Source organism: Eumetopias jubatus, unplaced genomic scaffold, assembly GCF_037043125.1.
Source record: "Eumetopias jubatus isolate StellerSeaLion01/CBP00866 unplaced genomic scaffold, mEumJub1_p1.0 scaffold_10, whole genome shotgun sequence".
Taxonomy (NCBI): Eukaryota; Metazoa; Chordata; class Mammalia; order Carnivora; family Otariidae; genus Eumetopias; species Eumetopias jubatus.
Window position 1 is genome coordinate 63,247,206 of NW_028274816.1, and position 24,065 is coordinate 63,271,270.

At 42.4% G+C, this 24,065-nt stretch overlaps 3 protein-coding genes across 3 annotated transcripts; 2 read left to right on the forward strand and 1 right to left on the reverse strand.

The window, feature by feature from the left end:
* The first annotated feature begins 683 nt into the window (after positions 1–683).
* LOC148163301 (olfactory receptor 6Z7-like) lies at positions 684–1,622 on the forward strand. The gene has a single exon (XM_088026975.1). It carries the CDS (start codon positions 684–686, stop codon positions 1,620–1,622), a length of 939 nt encoding a protein of 312 aa, XP_087883101.1.
* Positions 1,623–10,682: 9,060 nt separating this feature from the next.
* LOC148163302 (olfactory receptor 6Z7-like) lies at positions 10,683–11,657 on the forward strand. The gene has a single exon (XM_088027033.1). It carries the CDS (start codon positions 10,683–10,685, stop codon positions 11,655–11,657), a length of 975 nt encoding a protein of 324 aa, XP_087883159.1.
* Positions 11,658–20,412: 8,755 nt separating this feature from the next.
* Positions 20,413–21,387, reverse strand: LOC148163303 (olfactory receptor 6Z7-like). The gene has a single exon (XM_088026974.1). It carries the CDS (start codon positions 21,385–21,387, stop codon positions 20,413–20,415), a length of 975 nt encoding a protein of 324 aa, XP_087883100.1.
* Positions 21,388–24,065: the final 2,678 nt, after the last annotated feature.

Below are 24,065 nucleotides of genomic sequence, written 5' to 3' on the forward strand. Positions count from 1 at the left end.
AAGTGCACTCCTTAATTCCCTTCACCTATTTCTCCCATCCCCCGTGCCCCCCTCCCCTCTGACAACCTCCAGTTCATGCAAATAATTTAAAATAAATAAAATTAGTAACAATCACTCTGGAAGGAAGTAATGGATTGCAGAGGTAAAGAATAATGACACAGGGTTTGATAGGGGATTTTCTAAGGATAAGACATCAAAAAACTTGTGCCAAGGATTCCCAGAAATGGGAAAAACAAGAATGGGGAGAATGCTATTTCAGGAAGAAGGGACTTTGTATGGGAATTGTTTAAGGCTGGAAAGACCTTGGAATATTTAAGGAATTAAAAGGGCACCCATGGGGCTCCAGTGGGTGTGAGAAAAGGAGCCATGACATGAGTTAAAACTGAAGTAATTGGCGAGGATCGGAAGACTGGGGTCTTGAGGGCCATGATAGGACACATGATGTTTATTCTAAGGATGATGGGAGTGTGCCAAGGCCTTTAAGCAGAAGAGTAACCCTATATGATCTATGATTTTGAAAGACCCCACTAGCTTCTGCATGGAGATGGAGCAAGAATGGACGCAGAGAAACAAGACATGAGATTATTTCATTTACTCAGGTGATATATGCCTTGGATCTAGGGTAAGGGAAGATGTAAAGGAAGAGAATGTGCAAAATATTTTGTAGATGTATTTGTTCTTAGATGGAGAGGTCCCTGGAGTCAGGCAACATGACCAGAGTCCAGGAGTTTGTCTTGCTGGGTTTGTCCACCAGGCTAGACATAAGGGATGTCCTGTTTGCCATCTTCCTGACCCTCTACCTGCTGACCCTCCTGGAGAACACGCTCATCATCTACCTCGTCTGCAGTCACAGCGAGCTCCACAAGCCCATGTACTTCTTCCTGGGCAACCTCAGCTGCCTGGAGATGTGCTACGTGTCAGTGACCATGCCCAGCCTGCTCGTGGGGCTGAGGACTGGACCCTACCACATCTCCTTCACAGTCTGCATGACCCAGCTCTTCTTCTTTATAGTCCTCATCGGCACGGAGTGCACCCTCCTGGCCTCCATGGCCTATGACCGCTATGTGGCCATCTGCCACCCACTCCACTACCCACTGCTCATGAGGCCCCAGGTCTGCCTGGGCTTGGCCATGACTTCATGGCTTGGGGGGCTGTTGGTCTCAGTGGTAAAGACATCTTGCATCGCCAGCCTTTCCTACTGTGGCCCCAACGTTCTCAACCACTTCTTCTGTGATGTCTCCCCTCTGCTCAACCTGTCCTGCACCCATGTGGCCCTGACTGAGCTGGTGGACTTCATCTCTGCCATCGTCATCTTCTGTGGAACACTGTTGGGAGCCCTGGCCTCCTACTCAGCCATCGGGGTGGCCGTGCTCCACATGCCCTCAGCCGCTGCCCGGCGCAAGGCCTTTTCCACCTGCGCCTCCCACCTGGTGGTGGTGGGCATCTTCTACTCAGCAGCCCTCTTCATCTACTGCCGCCCCAGCCGCATCAAATCCATGGACCTCAACAAGGTGCTCTCAGTCATCTACACGGTGGTCACGCCCATGTGCAACCCCATCATCTACTGCCTACGGAACAGGGAGGTCCACGTGGTGCTTCGGAAAACTCTCCACTGGCCTTGATCACAGTCTTGGGTCATTGACCTCTCGTCTCCTGATTGAAGATCTGCCATGGCCACGAGATTCCAAACATAACCGAAAGGCAAAAGAAAAACTAGGGGAATATGTTTCCCATCTAATAAACAATGAGTTCATTTCAATCAAGAACAAAATCTGAATTACCCATGGGACAAGTGAACAATGTCTACGAGAACACAAGTCGTCAAAGATAAATGATAAGTGACTGGTAACTCACATGACAAGATGGTCCACTTTATCAGTAAACCAAGAAGTGCAAATTTAACAACCCCATCACTTGATTCCTAGAATGACAAATACTTAACAAATGTTTCTATGTGTTCCCGCGAGTAGAGATAGATTATGGATACAGAGATATTCATAGCATCTTTGTAATGAAAGAAAAATCAGAAAAACCCAATATCCATCCAAAATGGATGGATTAAATACATTATATTCATTCTGAGATAAACAGTGGGGCTATTGAATAAAAGGAAATAGATTCATATCTTTGACACGGTGATGTGGCCGATATATACATATTAAATAAAAAATTAAGACAGGGCTTTTTCTCAATCCCTTCCCCATCCCTTTGCTACTAGCTATTACCTATCTATATTCCTTTTTTAAAGATTTTATTATTTATTTGAGAGCGAGTGCATGCACACGTGAGCGGGGGGAGGGGCAGAGGGAGAGAGAGAGAGAGTCAAGCAGACTCCCTGCTGAGTGTGGAGCCTGACCTCACCACCCTGAGATCATGACCAGAGCAGAAATCAAGAGTTGGATGCTTAACCAACTGAGCCCCGCAGGCTCCTGACCTATCTCTATTAACAGTGCCTTAAAAAAAAAAGATTTTATTTATTTATTTGAGAGAGAGAGAGAGCGCACACACACACACATGAGCAGGGGGTAGGGGCAGAGGGAGAGGGCAAAGCAGACTCCTTGCTGAGCAGGGAGCCCAACACGGGGCCCCATCCTGGACCCTGAGACCACGACCTGAGCTGAAGGCCTAACCGACTGAGCAACCCAGGTGCCCCAGTAGTGCCTTTTAATAAAGAGAAGCTCTCAATTTTGGTGAAGTCTAAATTATCAATATTTAAATTTAGTTATTGCTTTTTACATCCTAACAAAATCTGCCTATTTCCTGGTCGCAGAAAACCATCACCTAGAAGGTTTATAGTTTTAGCTTTCTAATTTGTGTGTATGATGCCACCCAAAAAATGTGCGTGTGTTTATGTGTGTGATATAAGTTGAGCTTTATTTTTTCCTACATAATCCAGTTTCACCAAAATGATTGTTGGAAAGACCCTCCTCTTAAATTGCATTGGCAATTTTCTCAAAAATCAGATTGAGCATAAAAATGTGGCTGTTTCTTTTTTTAAATATTTTATGTAAATTCAATTTAGTTAACATATAATATAGTATTGGTTTCAGGAATAGAATTTAGTGATTCATCAGTTGCATATAACACCCAGTGCTCATCACATCACGTGCCCTCTTTAAAGCCCATCCCCCAGTTACCCCGTCCCGCACCCACCTCCCTCCAGCAACCCTCAGTTTGTTTCCTAGAGTTAAATCTTTTACGGTTTGCCTCCCTCTGTGTTTATCTTATTTCATTTTCCTTCCCTTCCCCTGTGTTCATCTGTTTTGTTTCTTAAATTCCACATGTGAGTAAAATCATATAATTGTCTTTCTCTGACTGACTGACTTCACTCAGCATAATACCCTTTAGTTCCATCCGCGTCGTTGCAAATGGCAAGATTTTATTCTTTTCGTTGGCTGAGTAATACTCTATTGTGTGTGTGTGTGTGTGTGTGTGTGTGTACCACGTCTTCTTTATCTGTTCATCTGTCAGTGGACATGTGGGCTCTTTCCATAGCTTGGGTATTGTTGACATTGCTGTTATAAACATTGGGGTGGAGGTGCCCCTTCTTTTCACTACATCTGTATCTTTGGGGCAAATACCTAGTAGTGCAATTGTGGGGTCATTGGGTAGCTGTATTTTTAACTTCTTAAGGAACCTCCACACTGTTTTCAGAGTGGCTGCACCATTGCATTCCCACCAACAGTGTAAGAGGGTTCCCCTTTCTCCACATCCTCACCGATACCTGTTGTTTCCTGACTTGTTAATTTTAGCCATCCTGACTGGTGTGAGGTGGTATCTCATTGTGGTTTTAATTTATATTTCCCTGATAATGTGGCTCTATTTCTAAACTCCTTATTCATTCTCTATCAATCTATTTGTTTATAATTTCACCAATAGGAGTTTGTCTTGATTACTAGAGTGTTATTGCCAGATTTAATGTCAGGAATTTTAAGTTCTCCCACTATGTTCTTTTTCAAGATAGTTTTGGTTCTTCTAGGTTCTTTACATTACCATACAAATTGTAGACTCGGCTATGCATTTTTGTAAAAAATGCCTCCTTAGGTTATAATTATGATTGGATTGAATCTAGACATCATTTCGGGGCAGAATTGACGTTTTCGGCAACACTGAGTCTTTCAAATCATAAATATGCTATACCTTTGCATTTCTTTAGCGCTTAAAAATTTTTTTGAGTGTAGTTGACCCATGGGACCTTAGTTTCAGGTGTACAACATGGTCACTGCCCAAGTTCAGACATCATGCTGTGCTCACCCCAAGCGCAGCTGCCACCTGTCACGATACAACCTGTTCCAGTGTCATCGGCCACATTCCCTGTGCTGTACCTTCCATCCCCGTGACTCACCCGTCCCATCACTGGAAGCCTGCGCCTCCCACTGCCCCTCACCCATATTTAGCACTTTTAACCTTTAGCTGTCCTGTCAGCCATGTTTCGGATTTTTTACTGTGGGGGTCATGTGTATCTCTCCTTCCACTTATTTCCATGTATTTAATGTTTTCAGTACTTTTGTATACCTAATCGTTCTGTAAATTTTATTTTCCAATTGCCACGTCTCGTATTTAGAAACAAAACTGGCTTCTGTGCCTTTGTCCTGTATCCTACAATCTTTGTAGTCTCATGTATTAGCTCTAATATGTGTTTCGTAGATTCCTTAGGATTTTCTGTGTGAACAATCATGTTACCTGCAAATAATAGTAATTTTCCTTCTTTTTTCCAATTTTTATGCCTTTTCTTTCTCTCTTCTTGGGTCACGTGTATCTACACACCCAGCCCTCTGAGCTGCAGATCCACGAGTGCCGAGTGGGTTCCTGTGGGGCTGCTTCTGGTCCCGTTGACACAGACACTGGGCACAGACTGGAGATGGTGTGCTCTCCAGTGACCCTGTGTGGAGCTCATCAGAGCCTGTAGCAGTGGCTGGAGCAAGAGGGGAGTCTAAGAGGATCGTAAAGGGCAGCACGATGCAATCTGCCGCTGTTACAGATGCCCCAGATCTCAGCACCTCAACATGCTGAGACTTCTGTCTCACCTGCACCATAATTCTGTGCAGCTTGCCAAGGGGTGCTCTCCCTCCTGCAGTTGCCCAGGGACCCAGAGTCTTTCCTTATAGCACCCGTTGTCCTCCAGAGCCTTGAGGCTCCCCACTTAAAATTTTGTCTGTAGACAGGCAGGGAAAGAGAGAGGGAGAGGAAATGAGAATGAGGCATCCTCCAAGGTTTGAAGGGCCAGGTCTGACATTTATATGCATCACTGTTGCCCACACTTCATTGGCCAGGGATGAGCCACATGGTCATACCGGTGTGCAAGGGGTGCTGGGAGATGTAGTTTAGCAGCATGCTCCTGATTCTGCCACATCACTGCTAAACACACAAATTGTACACGGAAAGGATAGTGTTATTTTTCATCTGTGAGTTCTAAAAAATGGAGACAATATGTATGTATACGTGACCTCCATTTGACAGGTATCAATAATAGCAATCAATAACTACCACTTCCTGAGCTCCTAATACGTACTAGGAATCGTGGTAGGTGCTTTACGCGCATTGATTAGCTTAATCTTCATGAGAACGCTTCCAGGTGACCATCCTCATCACCGTTTTATAGATGGGGACACGGAGACTCAGGGAGGTCAGAGTCACACAACCTTCAAATGACAGATCGGGAATTCAAATTCAGATTCTCATGCTCCAAATTCCCAGGACACGTCTTCAACTTGGGTTGAGCCCAGGCATTCCATCAAATTCCTGGATACCTGCTGGGGATCAAGCCATGTTTACCTTAGCGCACTTCTCCCTCAGGAGGGAGCAAAGGGTTAACTCCTGGTGTCTGGAAGAGCAGAAGTGGGTGAGAGCTTCTCTAAGGAGGTGAGGATGACCCTGAGAGAGGAGTTAGATTTCATTGGGAGGGGAAGGAAAAGCCAGGCAAGCACACGCATGAGTATGTTAAAGTGTTTCAATCTTCGTTCCCTTAGAGATGAGGGGAGCAGAGGACACACTGGAGAGAATGTGGTCACGCGTGAGCTCAAACATATTTTGTGTTGTTTATTGACTGCAGCATATTATAGACCAATGGTTTTACTGTTCCTCAAAGAATGCTGCGTTATGGTGTGGGCACATTACTTTTAAATCTATGTCATTTGATCACACAAAAGGAGAAAAAAAAGGATAAAATTGAATTTGAGAGTTCTCCCTCTGAATTTGCACTGGGCATTCCAGAAACAGAGAGACCTATTTAGTGGACAATCCATAGCCTAGAGAGGAAAAGATGTGTTTCTTTTTATTTATTTATTTTTTTTAAGATTTTATTGCCATGAGAGTCCATGGACTCTGAGAAACCAACTGAGGGTTCTAGAGGGGAGGGGGAGGGGGGATGGGTTAGCCCGCTGATGGGTATTAAAGGAGGGCACGTACTGCATGGAGCACTGGGTGTTACACGAAAACAATGGATCGTGGATCACTACATCAAAAACTAATGATGTAATGTACGGTGATTAACATAACATGTAAAATAAAATATAAAATAAAATAAAAGATTTTATTTCTTTGAGAGAGAGAGTGAGCACAAGCAGGGGAAGGGCAGAGGGGAAGAAGCCAACTTCCTGCTGAGCAGGGAGCCCGATGTGGGGTTCAATCCCAGGAACCTGGGATCGTGACCTGAACCAAAGGCAGACACTGAACTGGCTGAGCCACCCAGGCACCTCGAAAAGATGTGTTTCATGCATAGAATGCTTCATGTGAAATACTAACTCAGGCAGCTAAAATATCCAGCAGGCAGTGGGGAAAGGATGTTTCAGTTTTCTCTATGAGCTGGGAGAATGTTCTATCTCTCTGTTTCTTGTCTTGTTTCAAGCAGAGGTGATCTTGAAACACTTCTGAGAGACTGAGCTCACACTCCCTCCTGCAATGTGTTCCCAAACCTCCAGGTGCCCCTTCTCTGAACACCCACAGGTTGCTCATCTCTCACTATAATTATGTGTAAATGTGTGTTTCGGGGTCATTATCCCTCAGACTCCTAGGAGCAACTTGAGAGCAGGAATTACATCTCATTCAACGTTGCAATGCCAGTATCCCACTCAAATCCTCGCATCTATTACGGGCTCCAAACTGTGTGAGAAAGGACTTGGGACCAACCGTAGCGTCGAGTCGCCTTCCCAAGCCCCAGTCCAATCATGAAAAGTTTCACTTCCGTCTTCCCTCTAAACCCACAGAGATTAGGACAGCCCCCTAAGGTCCATCTCTTGGATTTAAACCGGACCTTCTGCTTGCAGCTGGATGTAAGGGCAGAGTTCTCTTGGAGCTCAGAGAACACAGGGGGGCCGAAATGGAGAGAGGCGGGTGAACCCATCGCTCAGGACAAAGACAGCTTCTTCCGGACCTCTCTGACGTCCTTGAATTGACTGGCCAACCCTTCAAGTCACTGGCATCTTCACTCGTGTCCAGGGGCAGAAGCTGAATATTGTTGGCCCCCAGAGTCTCCTTTAGAAGAGAAAAGCAGGACCTGTGTCATGGTAGCTGAGAGGTAAGAAAACAAGAGCACTTGATTTGGGAAAGAAAAAAAGGGAAGACCAGAAAAGTTCTGCCTCCTACAAGTCACCTGTGGGGTGCTAAGCCCTACCTGGTGCCATGGAGACTACCTGAGATTTAATCCCCATGACAGTGTGAGAGGGTCCCTACTGCAGATGAAGACACGAGGGTCGGAAAGTCAGAGCCCTGGTCTAGGTCAGGGACAGAGCCCGGGCTGGAACCAGATTCTGTCTGATCCCAAAGGCCTTCTCTTAACGGGAATGACAGTATATTTTAAACTGAGGCTTCTAAAAGAAATGTATCGGGTCAGTACTAGCTTTAAAAATCACATGGCGTGGGCCGCCTGGGTGGCTCAGTCGTTAAGCATCTGCCTTTGGCTCAGGTCATGATCCCAGGGTCCTGGGATCGAGCCCCGCATCGGGCTCCCTGCTCCACGGGCAGCCTGCTTCTCCCTCTCCCACTCCCCCTGCTTGTGTTCCCTCTCTCGCTGTGTCTCTCTCTGTCAAATAAATAAATAAAATCTTTAAAAAAAAAAAAAATCACATGGTGTGGCGTGCCTGGCTGGTTCAGTCAGTGGAGGATGTGACTCTTGGTCTCCGGTTTGTGAGCTCAAGCCCCATGTTGGGTGTAGAGATTCCTTAAAAAAAAAAAAAAATCTTAAAAAGAATCCCATGGCACAGAACACGAGAGAAAATATCAAAGGGAATCACATAGAATAAAGGTTTAAGTGTTCTTTGTTAGATTTCTGGTTTATTTGTGTTGTGCTGTGTGTGTGTGTGTGTGTGTGTTTGTGTGTGTGGGCGCCACTGTGATGGGTAACAGCATGAATGTATTTCTTACCCGCAGAATGGTAAAAACTCATGAGAGGACCTGCACTCTATCTTCCTGCATCTAGATTGCTTGTACATAGAAAGCAGGCAATAAATGAAAGCCATCTTTACACAGTTTCTTCTTCATTCCTGATGGAAATATTGTTACCGTCCTTGTAATAGTTAACTCAGGTTTAGCGAGATTAAGTGTCTAGCTCGTGGATACACAGTAAGCAAGCTGCTGGTCATAAATTTCTCTGCAGGGTTGAAAACCAAGTCAACCACAAGGGCATCTCTGGCCCTTGGTGCAACTGAGGTGTAACAAATGTATGTGCAATGGGCTGGAAATGTTTGAATCATCCCCTGAGAGTCCAGCACCTTTTCAGGTATACTTACCCGTTCTTCGTCAGATTAATCAAAGGTATTCTAGAGCACCTAATGTTATCAGAGAGGCAGGACAGCCTCCAGAAGCCTTCATGAAGACGTGAGGATAAGATCAGGGGCAGCTGGAAGGAAGAGAAGGGCAGGAAGCAAGACTACGGTAAAGCAGAGCAGAGAGAGAAGGAAATCCAGCAGAGAAGTCCACGGAAAAAGGTTGTGGCAGCAATTCATTTTTATTTAGAACCAAGGACAGGACGCTGCCAGCCACATTCGTGGCTCAGCCCTCGTTCAGGACCAAGCACAGCCCGACAGGCCAGGTGGCCTTGTTCAGAGCTAAGAACATCCACCCCAGTCAGAAGCTGGCCTGAAAAGAGCTTTAAGCACCAACTTTGCTGCCTTTGTCTTTCTCTGACAGACTTATTTCACAGAGCATTACACCCTCTAGCTCCATCCGTGTTGTTGCAAATGGCAAGATTTCATTCGTCTTCATGGATGCGTAATATTCTACTGTGTATCTATACCACATCTTCCTTGTCCATTCATCAGTCGATGGACACTTGGGCTGTTTCTAGAAATCACTATATTGTACACCTGAAGCTAATATAATGCTGTACATTAACTACATTGGAATTTACATAAAAGATAAAATAATAAAAGACGCAATGACTCCCTTGTACTCATTAGCTATTTTAAGAACATGACTATTTTGAAGCCCCTGTGTGCTCTTCCTAGACCACTCCTCACTGGTAAGAAGTATCCTTCCTGAATTTTGGGGTCATTATTCTCCTATTTTATTTTGTCATGTGACTTTGTGTCCCTAAACAATATATTTCTTAAAAATTTTTGCACAGTTTGAATTCTATATAAATGGAATTATAACTGTTTGCACACTTATGTAACTTTTCCTTTTTGGTCCAGTATAAAATTTCTGAGATTGATTTATTCATAACATTAGATGTGGTTCTGATTCATTCATTTAATTAAAGAATAGTATTCCATTATATAACGAGATCATGATTTATTTATCAATTCTACTACCGGACACGGCATATTTACATGGTTTTTTTTTTTTTCCTTTTTACTGGTAAAACAGTGCTGCTGTGAACAGTACTTACTCTGGATATACTCTTGGACATAGAATTTCTGGGACATGGTCACATCTTAAAACTTACTACATTATGCCAAATTGTTTTCTGAAGTGAGCATACAATTCAGACTCCCAGCAACCGTGTATGAAAGTTCTCATTATTAAACTTACTATTTTCATACATTTATATTTGTGCCAATTCTGTGGATGTGAAGTGGTATCTAATTTTGGTTTTAATTTCTGTTTCCTTGGCTCCTAATGAGATAAGCCTATTTCCATGTTTCGAGTGATGAATTATTCTTTGGTGAGGTATACTTTCAGGCCTTTTCCCCAATTTTCTATGAAAAAAGCTATTTTGCATATTAATTGGCCAATTTCTTTGTAGATCCTACATAGGGATCCCTTGTTACTCATTTGTATCACAGGAATATTTTTCCAGTTGGTGATTTTAATTTTTTTCTGGTGATCAGATTATCTTTTGATGATTAGATATATACATTTTATTTTTCAATTTTTTTCAAGTTTATTTATTTATTGAAGCGATCTCTATACCCAATGTGGGGCTCGAAAGAAAGAAATCCAACCTAGAAAAGACCACTTAAGGTCCTCAAAAGAAAACAAAGAACGATCATAGCTCTCACCTCCATTTTACAGACAAGATAACTGAGGCTCATAAAGGTTGTCTTGCTAAAGATCACAGATTTGCTAAGTACAGGTGGAAGATTTTCGATTCTGGTTTTGCAACTTTCCAGCTCACCAGTCCTCCTGACAACAGTTAACCTACAGCATGTACCTTGGCTCTCAGGGCCCCTGATGCTCTTCCTCTTTTACCATTTACTCCAGCCTGGATCATGGTCTCCACTAACCTATCTTTCTTCACTTAGATGGAGAGGTCCCTGGAGTCGGGCAACATGACCAGAGTCCAGGAGTTTGTCTTGCTGGGTTTGTCCACCAGGCTGGGCATAAAGGATGTCCTGTTTGCCATCTTCCTGACCCTCTACCTGCTGACCCTCCTGGAGAACACGCTCATCATCTACCTTGTTTGCAGTCACAGCGAGCTCCACAAGCCCATGTACTTCTTCCTGGGCAACCTCAGCTGCCTGGAGATGTGCTACGTGTCAGTGACCATGCCCAGCCTGCTCATGGGGCTGAGAACTGGACTCTGCCATGTGTCCTTCACAGCCTGCATGACCCAGCTCTTCTTCTTCGTCTCCCTCATCTGCACAGAGTGCACCCTCCTGGCCTCCATGGCCTATGACCGCTATGTGGCCATCTGCCGCCCACTCCACTACCCACTGCTCATGAGGCCTCAGGTCTGCCTGGGCTTGTCCTTGTCCTCATGGCTTGGGGGGCTGCTGGTCTCAGTGATCAAAACAGCATGCATTGCCAGCCTGTTCTACTGCGGCCCCAATGTCCTCAACCACTTCTTCTGTGATGTCTCCCCTCTGCTCAACCTGTCCTGCACCCCTGTGGCCCTGACTGAGCTGGTGGACTTCATCTCTGCCATCGTCATCCTCGGGGGCTCCCTCCTTGTGGCCATAGCCTCCTATGTGGCCATCGGGAGGGCTGTGCTCCGCATGCCGTCAGCCGCTGCCCGTCACAAAGCCCTCTCCACCTGTGCCTCCCACCTGGTGGTGGTGGGCATCTTCTACTCAGCCACTCTCTTCATCTACGCCCGTCCCAGCCGCATAGAAGCCATGGACCTCAACAAAGTGCTGTCAGTCATCTACACGGTGGTCACGCCCATATGCAACCCAGTCATCTACTGCCTACGGAACAGGGAAGTCCAGGCAGCATTTCGTAGAACCCTATACTGGTCCCAAAGCTGGCCAGCTGACCAGGGCATGGGGAGATCTTAGGTTATCAATACTTTTCATTTTTATTGAGATATAATTCACATGGCATACACGTCACCATTTAAAATGTGCAATTCATCGGGTTTTAGTATATTCACAAAGCTATGCACCCATCACCACAATCTAATTCCAGAATGTTTTCATCACTACCAAGAAAACCCATGCACATTAGAAGTCACTCCCCAAACCCGGCCTGCCAGCCTTAAAAAACTGGAAAATCTTCTTTGTCTCTATGGATTTGCCTGTTTGGGACATTTCGTATAAATGAAATCATATAATATGTGGCCTTCTCTGTGGCTTCTTTCACTTAGTGTAATATTTTTGAGGTGTATACATGATGTAGCACATGTCAGTACTTCATTCCTTTTTATGGCTGAATAATATTCCATTGTATGGATATACCATTTATTATTTACCCCTTAATCAATTGATGGATATCTAGGTTGTTTTCACCTTCTGGTTATTAAGAACAATGCTGCTGTAAACATTTGTGTAAAACTTTTTGTGTGGATATATGTTTTCATTTTTCTTGGGTATATGCCTAGGAGTGGATCTGCTGAGTCATATGGTAACTCTATGTTTAACTTTTTAAAGGACTGTCCCTGCTATTTTCCCAAGCATTCAATACCTTACTTTTAAAATACAAGTATGTCAGGGTAGGGAGGGCAGTTGTAAATGGCAATTTATAGATGACATAAGGCAAAAGATGAATGAATCTAAACATATCCTTGGTATTCAGCAAAAATTCTAACTACAATAAACTATACCATCACTATACCCAATCAGGAAAAATTCACATGCTTGTTCTCATGTGGGGCTGAGGTAGCCTTGGGGAAGTGGGCATTCTCTGTCATATATTGTTAGTGGTGACATAAATTGTTAGAACCTTCTTGAAGAACAACCTAATATCATCTATTAAATTTTTAATTGTGCCTATATTTTGACTCAGCATCTCCACTTTTATGAATACCTCATAAGTAAATCAGAGGTCTATAAAAATACGTATGGAAAGAATGTGAATTTTCATCAATAAGATAATGACTGAATATGTCACAGTGACTCCATATTGTGAAATCTTATGAAGCTTTTTTTAAAAAAAAAGAATTAGTTATATCTCTTTATACTTATATGGAGGCCTGACATATTTGTATATGAAAAGGTAAAATTTTGGAGTAAAGTTTTAAATAAATCTTTAAAATTTTTAAAATATTTTTTTATTAGTAGGGTCTATACCCAATGTGGGGCTTGAACTCACAACCTGCAGATCTAGAGTTGCATACTCTACTGACTGAGCCAGCCAGATGCCCCAATGAATCTTTAAAGTTTTAAAATTTAAAGATAAGAATTCTGGAAGAGTAAAAACATTTTTTTTGCAAATTTTAAGATCAATGAAAGTTATTAACTGAAATGTGTACAATGCTTCTGGAGGGCAATTTGGCAATATGCATAAAAAACCTGAATGTGTGTGGGCTTTGACAGCATACCGGTTAAAAATCTTTTGCCAAGAAAATAAGTTAGGATGCTTGCAGCAATGCATTTTGTGCTTTTATTTTTTTATTTAATTTAATTTTTTAAAGTAGGCTCCATGCCTGATGTGGAGCCCAGTACGGGGCTTGAATTCACAATCCTGAGATCAAAACCTGAGCTGAGATCAAGAGTCAGATGCTCAACTGACTGAGCCACCCAGCTGCCCCCTTGTGCTTTTTAATTGATAACTATTGGGAAAAAATTATATTTGTCAATGCAAGAGTAGTCAAAATAAATTGCAGCACAGCCACACAATGGAATCCTAAGGTAGCATGAAAAATAAGTCCTATAAGTACATTTACTACCATGACAGATGTCAATTATACATGGTGATGTGGAAAATTCAGGTTACAAAAATGACATGCACAGCAGAACTACATTTTAATGTTTAAATGCAGTGTAATGCAGTGTGTGTACATATGGATATAGGAAAGAATTTGAAAATCAATTCTATAAAAATGTTTATGGTGATTGCCATTATGTGGAAGATCTTGGGAGAGCTTTGCTTTCGTTTTCATTTTGTTGTATTTTGTCAATTTTTTTTTTTTGTGGCAAGGCAAGCATGCATTGCTTTTGTAATAAAAATGTATTTTTCAATTAAAAAATCACTTTAATCTCTGTCTTTTTGCGCCCGTAAGACAGAGCTGAATCTCCTTAACTAGGAATTCAAGATCCCATTCTGTCCCAGTCTCAGCCACGCTAGACTCAACATTACACAGACATTTCAAGTCTGTCACATCTAGCGCCTTGGGCAAGCTATTCCATCTGAATGCCCTGATCTTCCTTGGCCTCCCAGTGCAAGCAGACACCTTTGAGGGCTGGCTTCTGGGTCCCTTTGTTATGGAGCGTTTCCTAATCACCTGATACTGAGGCACAAATGCATCTCTCTTTCCGTTCTTCTGTGGCTCTCACTTCCACAAGTGAGAATATACAGACCACAACAGGAGCACTGCAAAAGCACAGACCCCATCGCTCCCATTCAGTGGTGCCAATGCTCAGAACAATGCCTGGTACATGTTAGCTGCTCAGTGAATTTGGTGGAATAAATAAGTGAACCATTCATTGAAGAAAGGTAAAGTCTTCATCATCTCCATACTTCCAAAGATGCATGACTATTATAATACCTGCTGCCTATAGAGAATTTGCTGAATTCCAGACCCTATGCAAAGCCCTGTATATAGACTTGCCGCATTTTAAGCCTTACAGCTGCACTGTGAGGGAGATACGTGTGACAAAGAGTGTTGTCATCTACCAACATCACTCCTTCCTCCTGCTTTTGGTAATAGATCCACCAGATCTCAGCTGGACACATAGCCACCCAGAAAAAAATGTTTCCCAGCTCTTTGCTTGTCCCTACATGGGGTCATAGGAGTATGCGCTGGACAAAGTTTTAGGATATGCTTTTTAGGGGAAAGACACTTTCCTGTACTTCCTTTGCTCTCCTCCTCTTCTGGTTGGAATGCAGACATGATGGCTGGAACTGGAGCAGCTATCTTGGACCCTGACCTGGAAGCTTCATGCTGAGAATGGTGGAACAAGATAGGGGGACTCAGGTTTTTTGACATTTTGGACTATTTAATCAACCCCAAATCAATGCTGTGACATTGATGAGAAATTAGTTCTATCCTGTTTAAGAAACTATTTTTCAGCTGAACCCATCACCTAACTGATATGATGCTGTATTAGTCAGCTATTACTACAACACTGCTATGTAACAAGCAATCAAAAAAAATTTTTTTCAGTGGCTTCAATAGCACACATTTTTTTCCTGGCTTGTGGATCTATGGTTGACTGGTGGTGGTCTGCTTCAGGCTGCGGGTCAGGTTTAGGTCTGTTCCACTTGTTTCTTATCCCAGAACTAGGATATGCTCTTCTCAAGCCAAATAGCAAGAAGGCAGTGGAAACAGTATTTCTTTTTAAAAAATGTATTTAAAGATTTATTTATTTATTTTAGAGAGAGAGAGAGAGAGAGCACGAGCAGGGCTAGGAGCCGAGGGACAGGGAGAGAGAAACCACAAGCAGAGTCCCTGCTGAGTGCAGAGCCCCACACGGGGCTCGACCCCAGGACCCTGAGATTGTGACCTGAGCCAAAACCAAGAGTCAGCCGCTTAACCGACTGAGCCCCCCAGGTGCCCCCAGTTGGTGTTTCTTTAGGCATCAGCTCAGAACTCTCAATCTGATCCACATTCCACTAGCCAAAGTGATTTATATGGTCAAGCAAAAGTCATCAGGAACCGGGAAGTATATTTTATCCAGAGTAAAGTCATGATAAGGACAGTGAGTAGAGAGGAATTGTGAGCAAATCATACAATATACCTGAGATAATTCTATTATTTGTATTTTATATAAGTAAATTAGGGTCATGAGATTTTTAAAACCACTTGATTGAGGAAAATTGATGTGTAAAAAGCTATACATATTTAATGTACATGACTTTAAACTAGGATCTTGAAGAGAAATCTGCATTCCATGTTTATTTTAATGTTATTCACAATAGCCAAGATATAGAAACAACCTAAATGTCCATTGACAGAGGAATGGATAAAGAAAATGTGACATATACATACAATGGAATATTATTTAGCCCCCCCTCCCCACAAAATAGGGGAATTCTTGCCATTTGCAACAAAACGATGAACCCAGAGAACATTATGGTAAGTGAAATCAGCCAGACACAGAAAGACACTGTAAGGTATCCTTTTAGGGAGCAGAGATCTGGTGCCCATCCCTAGCTAAGGAGGTTCAATTCTGCAGGCAGAGCCACATCATGAGCATCCAGGAGCACAAGGTACCTGAGTCAGATGGGCACAAAAGAAGTTGGGGTATTAGAGATGCTGCCTGTGTGACCTTGAGCAACTTACCGAACTTTTCTGAATGTTGCCTTCCTCATCTCTAATTGGGAATAGTCATCTACCTACCCCACGCTGACTGACTGATTTATCACGAGGTAAAATTTACAGAGTGGTTTGCATCAGCTAAAGGGAGGGAGGAAGTTGTGTCAACTGATACTACATATTTTCCAAACTATTTGAACTAAATCATCTCATTTCTCAGATCGTATTACTTGACATACTACTTCTGTCACTTAACAATGCTTGTGTGAGACAGGCATATAGAGAATTTCCATCGCCATTTTAAAGGTTTTCAAGACACATCTCCAAAGGCAAGGGAAACAAAAGCAGAAATGAACTTTTGGGACTTCATCAAGATAAAAAGCTTCTGCACAGCAAAGGAAAGAGTCAACAAAACAAGGAGGCAACCCACAGAAAGGGAGAAGATATTTGCAAATGACACTACAGATAAAGGGCTGGTATCCAAGATCAATAAAGAACTTCTCAAACTCAACACCCAAAAAAGAAATAATCAAGTCAAAAAATGGGCAGAAGACATGAACAGACACTTCTCCAAAGAAGACATACAAATGGCTAATAGACACATAAAAAAATGTTCATCATCATTAGCCATAAGTGAAATACAAATCAAAACCTCAATGAGATACCACCTTACACCAGTTAGAATGGCAACAATTGACAAGGCAAGAAACAACAAATGTTGGAGAGATTGTGGAGAAAGGGGAACCCTCTTACACTGTCGGGGGAAATGCAAGTTGGTACAGCCACTTTGGAAAACAATGTGGAGGTTCCTCAAAAAGTTAAAATAGAGCTACCCTATGACCCAGCAATTGCACTCCTGGGTATTTACCTCAAACACACAGATGTAGTGAAAAGAAGGGACACAAGCACTCCAATGTTCCTAGCAGCAATGTCTGCAATAGCCAAACTGTGGAAGGAGCCGAGATGCCCTTCAACAGACGAATGGATAAAGATGTGGTCCATATGTACAATGGAATATCACTCAGCCATCAGAAAGAATGAATAACCACCATCTGCATCGACATGGATGGAACTGGAGGGGATGATGCTAAGTGAAATAAGTCAAGCAGAGAAAGACAATTATCATATGGTCTCACTCATATGTGGAACATAAACTATAGCATGGAGGACCACAGGGGAAGGGAGGGAAAACTGAAGGGGAGAAATCAGAGAGGGAGGCAAACCATGAGAGACTCTGGACCCCGGGAAACAAACTGAGGATTTCAGAGGGGAGAGGGGTGGGGGAAGGGGGTAACAGGGTGATGAGTATTTAAGGAGGGCACATGTTGTGATGAGCACTGGGTGTTATACATAACTAATGAATCATTGAACACTACATCAAAAACTAATGATGTACTATACAGTGGCTAACTGAACATAATAAAAAAATTATCTTCTTTTTTTCTTCTTAACATATATTGCCTTATTTGTTTCAGAGGTACAGGTCTGTGATTCAAGTCTTGCACAATTCACAGCACTCACCATGGCACATACCCTCCCCAATGTCTATCACCCAGCCACCCCATCCCTCCCACCCCACCCGCACTCCAGCAACCCTCAGTTTGTTTCCTGAGATTAAGAATTCCTCATATCAGTGAGGTCATATGATACATGTCTTTCTCTGATTGACTTATTTCACTAAGCATAACACCCTCCAGTTCCACCCACGTCATTGCAAATGGTAAGATCTCATTCCTTTTGATGGCTGCATAATATTCCATTGTATATATACACCACATCTTCTTTATCCATTCATCTGTCGATGGACATCTTGGCTCTCTCCACAGTTTGGCTATTGTGGACATTGCTGCTATAAACATCGGGGTGCACGCACCCCTTTGAAGAATGAAGGGGGGAAATTGGAGGGGGAGACGAACCATGAGAGATGATGGACTCTGAAAAACAAACTGAGGGTTCTGGAGGGGAGGGGGTGGGGGGATGGGTTGGCCCGGTGATGGGTATTAAGGAGGGCACGTTCTGGTGGAGCACTGGGTGTTATGCACAAACAATGAATCATGGAACCCCACATCACAAACTAATGATGTAATGTATGGTGATTAACATAACAATACAAAATTTAAAGAAAAAAATTTTTAAAAATAAAGGTTTGTGAAGGCATAAAACTCATAACAGATCAGTCTTTTACCTATGGATAAATATAGGTAAATTTTAGTTTATGGTTGTTGCAAGAAATGTTACAATAAAGACTTTGATTAGCTACCTTTGTCCACATGTCTGAATAGTTTCGTATTTTGCTGGAAAGACTGGTTAATGCTATGACAACAATAACCCCGAAATCTTAGTGACTTAATTTAATAAATGTTTATCAATTGCTCCTGTCCCATGTCCTGTGAAGGTTGGCAGGTGGGGAGGATTCTGCTAACCACAGTCAGGAACTCAGGTAGGAGAAGCAGCCACTGTTTTGAAACTTGCCAGAGTCAAGACAAGACGACGCAAGACAGAAGAGAGAGATCAGGAGGTCTCACATCAGGGACTCAGCGCTTTGGCCTGTAGGTGACATCACTGCTGGTTGGCCAGAACCATTCACATGACTTCACCCACCCACGGGACTCTACCCACCCGCCAAGAACCCAGAAAGTGCAATCCCACATGTCCCTGGCAGGTGGAGGGCTGGAATCACTGATGAAGAGCATTAACGACTATCTCAGTATCTATAGCGCAAAGATAAAATGGCAATTGCTGTATCCAAGCGTATGTGAATTTAAACTTGAATTACTATTGGCAGATTGTTCTACAAAAACACTACCTCAATCTGCATTCCCACAGCGTCTTAGAGAGTGCCTCCCCACCCCTCCGTCAACCGATACTGGGTTTTCTCAATTTCTTTTTTTGCTATGCAGAAATTCATCGTATTACTTTGATTTTCATGTCTCTCGTAGTGGTGAAGGTTGAGCATCATTCCATAGGTTTATTGGCCTTTCCTATTACTTAAAAAACCAAGCTATTAGGCTATTTGTCTTTGTGAAAATAGTCCTGAATGGGTATCTTTGTACCTCAGTTTTTGCTCATTTCCTTCATTTTTTTTCCTTCAAGATAAATTCCCAAAGTGGAATTGCTGGATACAAGGGCATTCAGATTCTCAAGACTTTTTGTATTTATTAACAAAATACCCTTCTAAAATGCACCAGTCTATATGGTCACAAACAATACCAGAACATGCTCATTTCCCTTGAGGTACTGTCAACATGAATTTTTATTACTTAAACTAAAAATTAAAAGTATGCATGATATATAAATGGATTGAATCAACACATTGTACACCTTAAATTTACACAATGTTAATGCCAATTATATCTCAATAAAGTGCGGAAAAGTAAAAGTAAATTTAAAATAAATTTAAGATGCGCTAGTGTGATGAGTAAGTCATCCCATAGAAGGTCATTCTTTGAATTTCTATTTTCTCCTATGTTTATTTATTCAATTATAAAGTTCATACAAGCTTATTGTTAAATATTCAAATATATAAAATGGAAAATATGGGTCTCCTGTGGTCTCACGCTTAAAAACTGTTTGGTATATACCCTTTCTAGGTATGTGCTAACTTGAATAACTATTGTAATTAGTGTCTTTATCATTACTGTTTCACAAAATGTTGACATAATTCATGTACTGCTTCTTCCATCTCTAACTCAACAACAGACCATCCCCACCATAGTTTCTAGTAGATATCAGTGGTCTAGTTTAATCTCTTCAATGGATGTGTGTTATTTCATAGTGTGGATACAATGTAATATATTTAAATAATATCCTGTTGATGGGCATTTGAGTTATTTCCAATAATTTGTAATATATAATATTTATTCCAAATCTCACAATTTTTCAATAAACATTCTTGTACATATGTTTTGAATGATAGTATTTTTCATAATATTTTTCAAGAGGCATGGAGTAAACTGCTATCTTTGGATTAAATTTACTAGAGAGGTTGCACATTTTTTTTGGTAGACCATCAGTCATATTTTTCCTTCAATAACCTTCCTGTTCATGACCATTTTTCTTTTGTTTTTCGCTTGGAGCATTCCTATTTTTTCTCATTTATTTTAAGAACATCTTCATACATTTCGTTGCAAATATTTTCCTCCGGGTTTCTCTTTGCCTTTGAGCTTGTGTCTGCGTTTGGTTGTGACAGTTTTATTTTTTTTTAAGTTTTTATTCAAATTCCAGTATAGTTAACATGCAGTGTACTATTAGTTTCAGGTGTACAATAGAGTGATTCAACACTTCCATACACCACCCGGCGCTCCTCGTGACAAGCGCACTCCTTCATCCCCAACACCTTTTTAACCCGTCCCCCCACCCACCTCCGCTCTGGTGACCATCAGTTTGTTCTCTTAAATTCAGGAGTGGGCAAGGTCAGTTCTCGTTGAAGAGACCCAGCGTGAGTGGAGAGTTTTCTGCAGCGCCGTGTGGACCTCCCTGTTCCGTAGGCAGTAGATGACGGGACTGCACGTGGGCGTGACCACTGTGTAGATGACTGACAGCACTGTGTTGAGGTCTGTGGAGTTGACGTGGCTAAGGCGGGAACACATGAAGAGGACCACTGCATAGAAGATGCCCACCACCACCAGGTGGGAGGCGCAGGTGGAGAGGGCTTTGCGGCGGGTGGCAGCTGAGGGCATGTGAAGCACGGTTCTCCCGATGGCCACATAGGAGGCCAGAGCAACAAGAAAGGACCCACAGAAGATGACGATGGCAGAGATGAAGTCCACCAGCTCGGTCAGGGCCACATGGGTGCAGGACAGGTTGAGCAGAGGGGAGACATCACAGAAGAAGTGGTTGAGGACGTTGGGGCCACAGTAGGAAAGGCTGGCGATGCAAGATGTCTTTACCACTGAGACCAGCAGCCCCCCAAGCCATGAAGTCATGGCCAAGCCCAGGCAGACCTGGGGCCTCATGAGCAGTGGGTAGTGGAGTGGGCGGCAGATGGCCACATAGCGGTCATAGGCCATGGAGGCCAGGAGGGTGCACTTGGTACTAATGAGAGCTCTGAATAAAAAAAGCTGAATTATGCAGGCAGTGAAAGACACATGGCATGGACTGTACCTCAGCCCCACGAGCAGGCTGGGCATGGTCACTGACACGTAGCACATCTCCAGGCAGCTGAGGTTGCCCAGGAAGAAGTACATGGGCTTGTGGAGCTCGCTGTGACTGCAGACGAGGTAGATGATGAGCGTGTTCTCCAGGAGGGTCAGCAGGTAGAGGGTCAGGAAGATGGCAAACAGGCCAATCCTTATGCCCAGCCTGGCGGACAAGCCCAGTAGGATAAACCCCTGGATTCTAGACATATTGGCCAATTCCAGAGACCTCTCCATCTAAGTGGAGAAAGAAATAGGTTAGCGGACACCATGATCCAGGCAGGAGTAAATGGTAAAAGAGGGAAGCATCAGGGGCCCTGAGAGCCAAGGTACATGCTGTAGGTTAACTGTTGTCAGGAGGACTGGTGAGCTGGAAAGTTGCAAAACCGGAATTGAAAATCTTCCACCTGTACTTAGCAAATCTGTGATCTTCAGCAAGACAACATTTATGAGCCTCAGTTATCTTTTCTGTAAAATGGAGGTCAGAGCTATGATCGTTCTTTCTTTTCTTTTTATGACTTTAAGTGGTCTTTTCTAGGTTGGATTTCTTCCTTACTCCTTCCTTCTTGAAAAGTTTCCCAGGATCTAAACAGTTGCCTGCACTATTCTAAATAAAGGAAGAATCATAATTCCTTTATTCTGAGATGTATACCTCTTTTAACTGATTGAATTTCTGGAGGAAATTTGCCATTGCTTATTAGAGAAAAGTACCATCAATAATGGTTTTTCTAAGAAAGACCAATGAGTAATTTCCTTCGTGAATATTTCTAAAAACGACCCCTTCAAGAAAGATAACATGTTCTTTTTTTAAGGAAAGAAAATACATGTATTAACATCACTTATGTGCCCTTACATTGTACTGCCCTTTTTAAACACATGGAGATCAATTTATGCTCACAACCCTACAAAAATGGCATGGTTTTATCCATTCCTACACAACTATACTGAGGCTCATAGGCAGTGAGTACCTTGTCCAAAAGGACAGAGTGATAGAAGTAGGGGTCCTTTGCCTCTGTCATTAACTCAGGATTCAGTGTGATTTTTAGGTAACTGGCATGTAGAAAATATGCTATTTGGATTTATTTCTGACTTATCATTTATCATATATATAAAATAGCCACTATTTATTGAGTATATACTATGCACAGGGTGCCTGAAATCCAACAGTGAACAAAATCAATGGTTGTGAACTTTTAAAATTTATATTCTTGGTATTGAGGAATAGAGGAAGCAAACAAAAGGACAAATATAGAAATAAATCTTAATGGGTAAATGCTAAGGAGAAAGCAAAACAGGATAGTTGAAATGTCGGGAGGAATGAGCTGAATATTGAGCTGATGGAAGGACATTTGAGGCAGAACAGGAAAAAGCAAGTGCAAAAACCTTAGGTCAGGAAGGGGGGTTTAGCATCACCGAGGACAGTAAAAGCCAGTGTGGCTGAAGAATAGGCAAGTGAGAGGGAAAGAAACTCATTTTCTTTCCACTAAGCATTGAGCAAAATCTGTTTCCCTGGAGCTCCATCTCCACCCCAGTGTATTCCAAATCTCTGCAGTGTTGTAGTCCAAGTTAAACATCCCAGTGAAAAAATTAAGTCTCAGACACAGAGTAACAGAATGGGATAAAGCCCAGGAACACGTCACACGTGTATACAAACTGGCCTAGGACATAACTTGTACTGAAGATAAGCAGGAAGAAGATGGGCCTTTCGATACATGGTTTTTAGGTGACTAGTCATTTGTGTAGGAAAATAAAAAGAAACTGAAGCCATACATCACACCACATGATGTAAATCAATTTCAGGTGAACAAAAAACATAAAGGTGAAGTGCAAATCTCTGAAATTGTAGAAAACAAAATAAAAGTATATTTTTATGGCCTTGGTGGCATAGAAAACTGTAAGAGTATAGGAGAAGAATTCAACACTCGGCTGCTTTAAATTGTAAAAATCTAATCACCCAAAGAAAATCTGATCACTACAAAAAAATTAAAAATCACAAACTGGAAAAATATTCCTGCAATACATAAGAGTGACAAGGGATCCCTATGTAGGCTCTACAAAGAAATTGGTCAATTAATATGCAAAATAGTCTCTTCCACAGAAAATTGGGGAGGGGCACCTGGGTGGATCAGTTCATCGGGTAACCCACTCTTGACTTCGGCTCAGGACATGATCTCAGGGTCATGAGACTGAGCCCCACATTCGTCTCCCCAGGAGCATGGCGACTGCTTAAGACTCTCTCTCTCCCTCTGCCCCTACCCCGCACCATCCACTTGTGTTCTCTCTCTCAAAAAAAAAAAAAAAAAAAAAGGAAAAAGGAAAAAAAAGAAAGAAAATTGGGGAAAAGCCCTGCAAGTATACCTCACCAAAGAATTTCATCACTCGAAACATGGAAATATGTTAATCTCGTTAGGAGCCAAGGAAATGGAAATTAAAACCAAAATTAGATACCACTTTACATCCATGGCATTGGCACAAATATAGATGTCTGAAAATATTAAGTTTAATAATGAGAACTTCTGTACACACTTGCTGGGAGTCTGAATCGTATGCTCACTTCAGAAAACAAACTGGCATAACGTAGTAAGTTTTAAGATGTGACCATGTCCCAGAAATTCTATGTCTAAGCATATATCCAGAGTAAGTACTGTTCACAGCAACACTGTTTAACCAGCAAAAAAGAAAAAAAAGACTGCACACATCCCAAATGCCCAGTAGTAGAATAGATAAATTGTCATCTCTAACACCAAGGACCTAAGATGTCATTATGGTTGACTTGGTTTCCACCCCTGCAGAGAAGTTTATGACCCCACTGTGTATCCATGAGCAAGATTCTTAATCTCGCTAAACCTGAGTTAACTATTACAAGGACGGTAACAATATTTCCATCAGGAATGAAGAAGAAACTGTGTAAAGAT

Excerpts from the sequence above, each read along its gene's own strand:
- LOC148163301 (XM_088026975.1), top strand. The coding sequence starts at position 684 with ATGGAGAGGTCCCTGGAGTCAGGCAACATGACCAGAGTCCAGGAGTTT.
- LOC148163302 (XM_088027033.1), top strand. The coding sequence starts at position 10,683 with ATGGAGAGGTCCCTGGAGTCGGGCAACATGACCAGAGTCCAGGAGTTT.
- LOC148163303 (XM_088026974.1), bottom strand. The coding sequence starts at position 21,387 with ATGGAGAGGTCTCTGGAATTGGCCAATATGTCTAGAATCCAGGGGTTT.